Below are 11,231 nucleotides of genomic sequence, written 5' to 3'. Positions count from 1 at the left end.
TGGAACTATTATTATCCCTGTTTTATAGATGAAGGAACTTAGGCCCAGAGAGGGTTAGTAATTTTCTCTGGCCACACAGCTGGTGAATCACACAGAAGCAATTTGAACTCAGGCAGATGGGCTCTAGAGCCCTACAACCTCTTACTAACTTGCTCAAAATCACGTAACTGGAAAGAGGCAAACATGGAATTCAAACCTTGGCCTGTCTGACTCCAAAGCCTGAATTCTACTAAGTAACAATAGCTTACATATCTGAGCACCCAACATAGGCCTGTTCTAATCATTTCCTTATATTAATTTGTTTAATTCTCACCACTTTGCAAGTAAGGAAAATGAGGCACAGAAGTAAAGCAACTTGCCCATAGTCCAAAGCTATTAGGTTGGTGCAAAAGTAATTGTGGCTTTTGCCATTTAAAGCAATGACAAAAACCGCAATTACTTTTGCACCAATCTGGTCAGTGACAGAGAATGTACTTGAACCCAGGCTGTCTGGACCTAGAGCCCACAGTCCTTGCAGCCTCACTAATAGCCTGTCCACTTAGCAGCTTACCCCAAAGTTATAGAGGAATAAACACCATGCTGCTACAGATTTTTCATCATTCTGGTTGGTTTCCAGAGTGACAGGTAAGTTTTTGGTCTGTGCAAAGTCTGAGTTTCCAGTCACTAGTGGCTGTTTACTTTGCAGAGCTATTTGCTCTTGGGAACAGAAGCTGACAGTGCACTCACAGCACAGACTTGTCATGGGCCTAGCAGCCTCTGTGGCATCTCCTGTCACATTGGGAAAATGAAGAATTCCAGGACATCGGCGTGGAGGGCGCTGGTGGAGCTATTTCTTCTCTGTGCTGCCCTGGGCTGTCTCAGTTTGCCTGGCTCCAGGTAAGTGACAGTTACCAATAATTCGCTGATCAATAATATGACAGGGAAGGTGCAGTCACATGATGCTGACCATCTCTTTGTCGCATGTCTATTGAATGAGGAACGTCTCTTGAGGGAATTTGCATGCATCTGTTAACCTACTATCATCAACCCTCTTCAAATTATTGTGGAACCAAGCGGATGATTTCAACAAAAGTTCCTGTAAGAAACTGACATGTTTAAATGTATTTTGTCATGCTGAGAACAATAGGATATTTGTTCTGTATTCTGAACAAAGCCTCCATGTGATTCTTTATGAAAAAGAAAGTTTGTTACGTACAGAGGAAAAAAGAGCCAATTCATGAGGTGATTTTAATAAATGAGATTGACCCACTCTACCTACTCATCAACCTCAAATCTTCAGATTCTCAGGTTCTTTCCCATCCCCCTCTTACACAAACACTTTCTCTCTCTCTCTCTCCCCCTCCTACAATGTTCCCAGCAGTTAAATGCTAACTGATTTGTTTCATTATTGTTAGTCTCCATTAATAGGGTGCAAAACAAGCTAAAGAGAATGTCTTAGTGGGAGCTCAAACTTGGGCTCCAGTGATAGAAGAGCCAGTGACGTAGCAATCTGGGGACGCTCTGTATGCATGAGAAACCCCTACCATGAGATGCTGACGTGTGCATGTGTCCCCGGCCTCCATGTAAACACTCCTGTGGGAAGAGGGACTGTAATTCCATTCCTTTTACTTAGTCCAAAAATGAGATCTGAACAAACCTTTCACTTGGTGTGAGGAGTACCTCCTACCCATGGGACACAGCCTCTGGTCTCAGTTCTGTTGAGTTGCCATTAGGAACCACAGCATGATGAGCATTCAGTCACTATCCATTGGCCACTCAATAAGTAACAGCTATTAGGATGATCAAGAATCTCCATTTAGCCCAGAGAATAACTAAGCTGCCAAAACCTTCCTTGTGTGTACTGTGTGTACACAGAGAAGCATTCAAGACCCAAGAAAATGTCTCCAGAATGGAGGACTTAAGGGAACTGTAGCAAACCTATCTATAGCACTGTGCCCCTGGGTGGAGATTTCTGTTGGGCTCTGAGGATACAGAGATGAGCCTATGTTCTCACAAAGAATGCCGACATGTGAGCACATGCTGTGTGTACCATTGCAAGAGATGCCACAGGGGCAGCCAGCAAACAAGGAGGGAATGATCAGCTCTGTGGGGCATGGGGCCTGGAAAGGCTTCGAGAAGAGAGAGTGCTAGGACTGAATCTCTACAGGTGAGTGGGTGTTTGCCGAATGGCTAAGGGATTGAAAGGTGTGCCAGGTAGAGGGAGCAGCACAGGCAACTGTGCATGAGTGTGAGAGAGCTGGCTTGCTCCTGAAGCTTCCAGACACTACAGTGGGCCTTGAGCACAGGTCCTGGCAGGGAGTTGAGAAGGATGAGATAGAGTAGGAGTGAGCAGGCATCAGGTCATGGGCAGAGTTAGGGGATGCAGGAGTACCAGCTAAGGAGCGTGAACCGTATCCTCGCCGCAATGCAATGGGAGGACATTGAAGGGTTGAAGCAAAGGAGTGACATGATCAAATTTATATATTAGGAAGTTCACTCTGAGGTAGGGAGTGGAGGGGCAAATGGTTGATTAGGGTGCAGCCTGAAAAATTGTATTTAATCGTCACCACAATGTCATGAGGTGACTGTAATCTCTCCTTCTTACTATGTAGGAGAACAAACTGATCCTCAGTGACAAGAAAAGATTCATGCATGTGTGGTGAGTCTCAAACCCTTACCTGAATCCAGGTATAGTTCTGACATCCACTCGTAATTCCCATGAGGCAGTCTCGAACACATCAGGTATTGGAATTCCATCCATGAAGTAAAAGAATAGTCTTTAGTTCTGGGACAGAAAATGCTGAGACCACCTTCGTATTGGCCAAGAGAGTTTTTTGCTTTTACTTACTCTTGTAATCAAGTCAGACAATGAAATCATAATCACTGTGTCATAAGATCTATCATTTATATATTGCCACTCCGTACCAGCCACTTGGAAACATTAGCTATAATCCTCACAGCTATTCCATGTAAGTGCTACTGTTTACCATTTCACAGAGAGGGAAACAGAAAACATAAGTGTCCCAAGGCTACCCACTTAACAAATAGCTAACTATGGATTCAAATCCAGTTTTGTTCAGGTCTCAGAATCCCTGCACTCTCTCTGCATCCTTCTGCTTCTCACTAATGCGTTGTCCCCTCCCCGCCCCAACCCACCCTCCAACCCCCACATTGTGTATCTGACTTGCTGGCCTCCCGTGCCATTTCTCCATCTCTGGGCCACACATTTGTTGCCTTGAGATGTTGCTTTAAATTTCATGTCTACCACAGCAAACAACAGAGAGAAGAGAAATTGAAAACCTGCCACCCAGAAGCTGCCCCTTCTAGCAAAGAAAAAGGATGCTGTTTGCAAAGGGGATGCAGCTGCTTAACAAATTGTGTGTGACAAGAAAGTTGTTGTGTCAGGGCATTTCTACCGAAAGCCAAAATATATTGACGCACCCCATCTATATAAGCTGATGGCTTGCAATTTACTGCTGACCCAATCCTGCTGTACTGGATGGATCCATCTTTATTTTGATCAGAGACGCCTGTTAGGAAGAGAGTGGGAGACCTGGGCCCGGTGAAATGTGTCCTAATGCTGGCTACAGCATTTTCTGCATCCCCAGGAAAGACACCTCCTTGCCAGTCCTTTAAGTAGAGGGGGCACATGTTCAAGGACCTGAGCAAGGGTGTTTACTGTAGCTCTATTTGCAATCGCAAAACACTGGGAAAATATAAATGTCCCTCAAAAGGAAAAGGAATAAAATAAATGCAATGCATGTCATATAATAGAACATCCAGAAAAAAGAAATGAACTAGATCTCTTTATGAATCAACATGGATAGGCTTCAGAAATGCAATGTCGATTAACAAAAGCAAGTTGTAGAATCGTATGTGTAAGTATGAATAAAGCACACACAAGCAATACTATAGATAGTCTATAGATGTCAAATTATTTAAAAGAGACTGGAAGGAAACACACCAAATTCATGGCAATAGCTCCTCTGGGGGTAAGGTGGGGGGAGCAAAATTGAGACTGCTGTAATATGCAGATGTCAAAATTAAAAATTAAAAAAAAAGACTTGAAGCAAGTGTACCAAAGTATGAACAGTTGCCAATCTGGATGTGAGTACATGGGTGTTTATTATATTATTTCTTGTACTTCTCTCAGCCTGTTTAATTTTTCAATGTTAAAAGCATACAGAGGATTTTTAATGACAGAAGTTTAGTCAGTAGGTCAAAATGTCCATCAGGTTTGTTCCTATAGAAATTCATAGGGGTGAAAGGCTTGTGTTGTTCCCACACACAGAGGCCCTGGTGGAGCCTAGAATTTATGTGGCTCCTCATTAGTCCCAGGAATTAAATGCAATTTAATGCTAGCCTTTCTTTCAGATTTGCATTTTGTAGTACTAATAAACCGCACACATTTCATCCGATGTAATTTACAAACATACTATTTATTCAGCTGATTACTTCATTATATTGCCACCTTCCATAATGAAAGTTGGGTGCAAAAATGAGAGATGTGGTAGATATAACTACTTTTTACCAAGTTCTTTCTGTAAGTGATCATCTTGCCCATTAATAGGCTTTCAAATCTCAGAGAGGAAAATAATTGTGACTCTTAATAGCTAGTGTGTACATTACTTATCCGCTCAGTCTCAACTGTGGCGCTGGAGTTGTCTTGGTTGCTAAAAACACAATGTAACTGTTTTGTAGTTGAAATAGGAAGAGGGTACCCTGCAGAGCTGTCAAATACATACTTAGGAGAAGCTAAATCACAGACAGTATTGTTTTGTCAAACTTGGTCAAATTAGTAGATAAGAACACATTCTGCAGCCCCCCACTGGTGTGCAGCATCCTGCCTCAAGTAACCATTTTAAAGTATCCACCTGTGGTTTCCAGTAGTCTTTGACCTTTCATTAAAGATCCAACTTTACTAGGCAATTGATTTTTGCTGGTCTCTGGGGCGGTCATGGACACGGATTTCACTGTAGTTAATATTATCCTCTTTTTAGGACTTTTGCCAAGTGAGAACATATTGTTAATGACCTTGTCGGGAGTGACATCCTGTGTATATGAGATGGTGAAAACTACGTGATGCTCTTCTCCCTAATGACTCAATCCTGGATATAGGAATGAAAGAGGCCTTACATAGAGGTTGGAAGAGATTGGTGGAGTCACTGCTGGCCCTGTTTCCTTCCAGGCAGCATGGGGCAACGGAAAAAGCCCATATATACTCCAGAGATTAACAGACCTTGGCTCAGATCCTAACACCACTGCATACCAGCTGCATGATGGTGGACGCGTCACTGTCTCTCTGGGCCACTTCACTCATCTGCCCAGGCGGCAGTGCTCCAGAGCTGCCTTCCAGCATTGCTGTGAAAATAGGAGGAGGTAGCATGGGTGATGCTGGGCCACTGAGCACAGCCTTGACATGTCTGTCATAGGTGCTCAGCAAAACCTCTATTTCTTTTGTCTTCCCATCTCCTTTTGTGCCTTGGAAAGGAACACAAATTACAAAGAATCTTACAGTGTAATGCACTCTTTCATTTATAAGAAAAAATAAGAATCATCATACACTCTTCATATTATAGAGGAAGAAACTGAAGGCCCAGGCAAGTTAATTAGCATCCTCATTCATTCACTCATAACCCAATGTGCTCCAGGAAATGAACAAAAAGAATTGCCTTATCTCTGCTGGTGGTGCTGAGGTTTCCAAGAATAACTGTCCTTCACTCACTTCTCCTCTCAAGAACCATCTCTTCCTCTTCCACAGCTTTTCATGGTCAGATCTGTACCTAGCACAAATCTCTTATCCTGAGATCCAAGCCCATATAGGAACTATTTACTAAATGAGTCTCTGTAGGTGTTTCAGGACACCTGGAACTCAGTATGCCCCACCCGAAACTCACGTCTTCCCCATTTATCCATCATTTGCCATCCATTCCACATAAGAAATATCTCATACGTTGGTTCTCCCCATCCTCTCTCCCCAACCATTGCCATGATTCAGGCTTATACCACTCGATGGGACTGCTGCTGCCAGTCTCCTCCTTGTTTCCCTACCACCGGGCTCTCCTGACTCCCACTGGACCTGCACAGCTTCAACCATGGGGCCTGCATGCTGGAAATCCTTGCCCTCTGGATAAAGTCCCATAGAGCTAGGACGTGAGACATGTTTCCCTTTTCCTATTCTGAGATAAACTGTGACTTCCAGAAGTCAGAACCTTGGTCTTATACCTCTAGGTATTCCCTGTAGCACAATACCCTGAATTAGTCCTCAGCAAATATTTCATAGACTCTTAACATGCACAGATACCTTAAAGACAATCTAGTCCAAACCTCTGATTTTCCAGAGGATGAAACAGAGGCCCAGAGATGGGGAGTAAATTGCTTAAGATCATATATCTAGCTGTGGTTGTGTTCCTTGCATAGCTGTAGCATTTTAGAGTTTATAGTGTTTTCCCATGTGCTATCATTTTTAATCCTAAAAATAGCCTTTGTGGCAGGTCTGATTATCCTCGTTATATAGATGAGAAAAGTGAAGCTCATACAGGTTAAAAAACCAGACCACAACCACTCAGCTGCTAATGGACTGTCTTATGATCCAAGTTCAATACTCTTTTGACGAGAGCTAGCCATAATGTTAGGTGCTTACTACATGTTCAATAAATATTTGTTGGATTAATTATCTTGGAATGATAAACTAATAGCCTTGCACAAGTGAGCAAATATATATTTATTGAATGTACAAATAGATGGTTGGATGTATACTTAATTCCCTTCTGATATGTGACTCTCTTCTCTCATGGTGACTTTTAGAGGTGAAAGGCTACATTCCTTTGAGTCAAATGCAGTCAACAAGAGCTTTGCTAAGAGCCGACAGATGCGGAATGTGGATGTTACCCTGATGCCCATTGATTGTGAGCTGTCTAGTTGGTCCTCTTGGACCACATGTGACCCCTGTCAGAAGAAAAGGGTAAGCAACCAGGCCTGGGACAGCTCTAAGCCTCCAGGAGCCTTTGTCCCCAGCAAGATTGGCTGAGCCATTGTTAACAGTGCCTGGCACATAGTTGGCCCTCAATAAATGTCAGCTAACTTAATTAACACATCCTTTCCTTCCATGCTTCCAAGCAGCAATAAGTTCTTTCCTTTGGTTCTCCAGTGTTTTCCAAGCACACCCATCCTTTCTCACTCTACCAGCTTCCTAATTAGACTCTCTGCCTTGAACCTATTCTTTCAATCAATCTTTCACCATGAAACAGGGGAAGCAATCACAGTGTATGTCTGAGTTGTCTTTGCCCACTTGGAAACTATTCACAGTCTACCGATGACACTTAGGATCACGTCCAGGATCATGGTTTTCAAGGATCCCTATGACCTAATCTAGCTTATATCTTCAGCACACTGGACCCTTGTATGACTCTGGCCTTCACTCTCTCTGGGCATTTCTTCATGCTGCTTTCTCAGGTGGGGTGACTTTTCCCACTTCCTTCACTGGCTAACACCTATTCACAATTTGAAACTCTACTCAGGAGCTGCCTCTTTTGAGAAAGCTTTTTGACTCCTCCTCAGCCCTACCTCCAGTTGGATAAAGCAATCTTTTATGAGCTTCAATAGCTCCTTATTAATCTTGTATCCTAGCATTTATCACATCATGCTGCTTATTTTTCACCTTCACTAGACAGTGAACTTGTGAAGGCTGATTCAATTCTGCATCTTCAATGTGTAGACCAATATCTGGCACAGAATAGGTTTTTCATAAATGTGTGGTGTTTGATCTTGTTCTGTTTTCTGATATCTCTATAGGGAAGGGAAGGTTGTTGTTACACTTTCTGTTAAACAGGTAGATAAACAGGAAATCAGAGCAGGTAAGTGGCTTCTTGAGTTCACCTAGTAGTAAATGCAGGCCTCGAACTCAGGCCACTGTCCAGTGTTCCTTGTCTAGGGTTCTACCAGTGAACACACTCAGTTTCTGCAATATCTGTCATTCAACCTCCTTTGTCATAGAAGGGCTGACCCAGGATCCTAGTTCTGAGAACAATAGATATGCCAGAGAAAAGAAAATGGTTGCTATTTCCCCAGATCCTTGGGAAACCAAATCAGCCATGGGCTTAGACTCTAAAGAGGCTGTGGAAGTAGGCCCAGGACAATCACACAGTTAATTGGATCAATGGAGAGAGCCAAGCAGGATCATTCAGTTCCCAAAGTAGGTTTTATTGCTGAAGTTATCAGCATTGATCCAATTATCTGGATAATTGCTTCATCTGCACCATAAACTAGGAAGACTCAGCATGACTCAGCCTGGCAGCCAGAGCTCCTCTCTCAGAAACTGCTGCAGACATTCCCTCAGCTGGTCATCATCCCTGTCTGCAGGGTCACTGGCTGGGGGCTCAGCAAAGCCCCTCAAGTCAGATTGGGTGATGTATTTCCTCCATCACTTCCACACTCCTCGAGCCCGCTTTGCCTTTGGAGCCTGGAGCTTTTTAGTCTTTTTTTTTTTTTTTTCCTCCCGCAGTGTTCTCTGCAAGCCTTGTCCCTGTCCTGACAGGCTCTGCCTTCCAGAAAGAATGACCCTCTGCAAGTACAAAGGGCATGGGTGAATGGTTATCTACATTTCTTTTTTTGGATTTCCAAGGGCCAAGTATAGATGTCATACAAGTAATAACTATGCCTCATTAATGTCATCCTGCAAAGCAGGGGCTGCTATCCTGGCTTGCCTCCTGTGCTCTTTTGTTTACTAAAATCTTGACTGCACCTAACATTTGGAATTCACCCAAATCTGATCACTTTCTTCCTCTGAAGAAGTTTCTCATTGCCCCAGGATAAAATCCTGTAATCACTTTCCCAAGGCCTGGAGGGCCCTGTGTTATCTGCTCTTGTCTATGTCTCCCTGTCACTCTGGCCACTCTCCTACTTGTGCTCTTCTATCCAGCCACGATGAATCTTTTTAATGTTTTGTGGAACACGGGACACCTTCTCTAGTCCTCTCAGCTTTGATCTAGGAATTTCCTCCACCCATATCACTCTTCTGTGCCCCACTCTCACCAGTTCTTCACACCTGCCAGACATTCCTACTCAACCATCAAGTTTCAGCTGAGGTGTCACTTAGTTCTTCCAAAGCCTTCCACTTGGGCTTCTCCTAAGTTTGCATGGGGGACTCCCGATGAGCGTACAGAGCACTCTGCCTCCCCTGTCATGGCACTCATTGCACTGTGCTGCAACTGCCTGGGGCCCAACTCCAGCATCTGTGACCTCCTTGAGAACAGGCTAGGGGATACAATTACCAGTAAAATTGACCAAACAAGCAAGCAACAATAACATCTACCTTTTTCAACACTGGGTGGCTTAATCATTTTGGAATAAATGAATAAGATGGTAGAGATATAGCAATATTGGCTGCTAAAAAGCAATAATAAAGAAAAACAAGTCCAAGAAATCGAATGCCTACTATATATCCAACAACATAATGAAATTATATAATTTAAACTTCACAACTGAACATTTAGATGATTCATGATCCCTATTTTACAGATGGGTAAATTGAGATTCATAAAGATTAAGTAATTTGCCTGATATCACATGACTATAAAGTATCAGAGTCAGTTGTAGCTCCAAAGCCCATGTTTTTGCATTTATAATATACTGATGTCTTCAGGAATAAAGGGGAATACTTGAATCAACCCAGTAGAGTAATTAAGCTGAGAGATAATTTATTTTGTGTTATTGAACTGGCTACATGAGTCCATTTACTAATCTTTGACTCCAGAGTCCATGGAGTCAGCATGGGCTGACTTTCCCACATTCAGCAAATCTTGACTGATCACTGCAGAAGCAGAGATCAAGGCCAAGGTCTCTGCCCTCAGAGAGCTCACAGACTAATTGAAGAAACCATCTGGCAAACAGCCAATCACAACATAGCTCCTTAAGTGTATATAATGAGGGGAGCACAAGGGGCTGGGGGAATGATAATCAGACATTTCAATGCTCTTGTGGAGCCCAAATCCTGGCTCAAGACCCATTTACACAGAGTATCCCTCAGCTCCTGAGATCTGAGGCTCTGCTCTTGGTTCACCTGGCTCCTCTCTACTACAGTACAGGTATGCCTACTTGCTCCGGCCCTCTCAGTTCCATGGGGAACCGTGCAACTTCTCTGACAAGGAAGTTGAAGACTGTGTTACCAACAGACCATGCAGAAGTCAAGTGCGATGTGAAGGCTTTGTATGTGCACAGACAGGTATAAATCAACGTAGGAGTAAGAGGGGAAAACCTGAAATGAGATAATGGTTCTTGATGACCAAGGGACAGGCCATGTCTAGTGATCAAGATCAGGGTCATGGGGCAGCTCAGGAGGCCTCCTTGTCCTACAATCTCTGACCTCCTTTCACATGTATTATGTTATTAAAATCACCTTATAATGTAGGTGCTATGATTATCCTCATTATACACCTTAAAAATCGAGACTTGAAGAGGTTACTTCTTCATATAGCAGGTAAGTGGAAAAGCTTCTATTGGCAATTTGAGAATTCAGATTACATTCATTGACATTAAAGACATAAAAATTATGTGTGCTGGAGTCAGAAATCTTGGGTTGAGTCGTATTTTGACTTTGTGACTAGGAAAAGTCCCTTAACCTTTCTGCATTTTGGCTCTCTCAACTGAAAATTAGGGATGATGTGAATACCTTACAAGTCTGTTATAAGCATCAAGTGACATCATAGCTATGAGAGCTCTTTGTAGACTGTTGGCTCCCCTAGCTCTCTCAGAGGTCTGGGGTTAAGTAGAATGTGACAAAATCTAGAACGGTTACAGAGGGCCGTTAGCGTCATTTATCTCTGATAAATCTTTAGAAAGATATTTCCTGTCATTTGCATTTCTGCATCACTAAGTCCAAGATGATCCCTAATCCATGATATACCCAGTAAAAATTATTGTTTATAAAAAGGAAGAAAAGAAAAAAGGACAGATGGATAGATTGACAGAAGGAAGGAAGGTAGGAAGGAAGGAGTACACAAATGAATAATCACCTGCTGCAAAACTAAATAAACACAACTTTTCAGTTCATTCAGAGAATCCAAGCAAACAGATGCTTCTCTATTTCTCCGTCTCCAGCAAAAATGAGTATTTTGACCCACATTTTCTAGACGGGAGTTGCAATTCTCCACATTTACTGTACCCATGTGGACTGTGCATGGGGATTTTTCAAGAAAGAGTTAGAGATTCTTAGAGCAATTTCCAAGGGTTATTGCAAATGCAAAATTCTATCC

General features: G+C 42.8%; 1 protein-coding gene across 2 annotated transcripts in view; it reads left to right on the top strand.

Moving 5' to 3' along the window:
* Nucleotides 1–644: 644 nt before the first annotated feature.
* The window catches only part of C8B (complement C8 beta chain), a 37,527-nt gene continuing 26,940 nt past the window's right edge, over nt 645–11,231 (top strand). Inside the window, exons 1-4 of one of the 2 annotated variants that reach the window (XM_021942091.2) lie at nt 854–876; nt 2,592–2,638; nt 6,787–6,943; nt 10,060–10,201. In XM_021942091.2, coding sequence (XP_021797783.1) covers nt 6,851–6,943; nt 10,060–10,201 — 235 coding nt within the window. In that variant the 5' untranslated portion in view covers nt 854–876; nt 2,592–2,638; nt 6,787–6,850. Of the gene's footprint in view, nt 877–2,591; nt 2,639–6,786; nt 6,944–10,059; nt 10,202–11,231 lie in introns of both variants that reach the window. The other variant, XM_021942085.2, reaches the window with a different exon arrangement.

This window comes from Papio anubis, chromosome 1 (genome assembly GCF_008728515.1).
Source record: "Papio anubis isolate 15944 chromosome 1, Panubis1.0, whole genome shotgun sequence".
NCBI lineage: Eukaryota > Metazoa > Chordata > Mammalia > Primates > Cercopithecidae > Papio > Papio anubis.
This window is presented reverse-complemented; position numbering and strand designations above follow the sequence as displayed.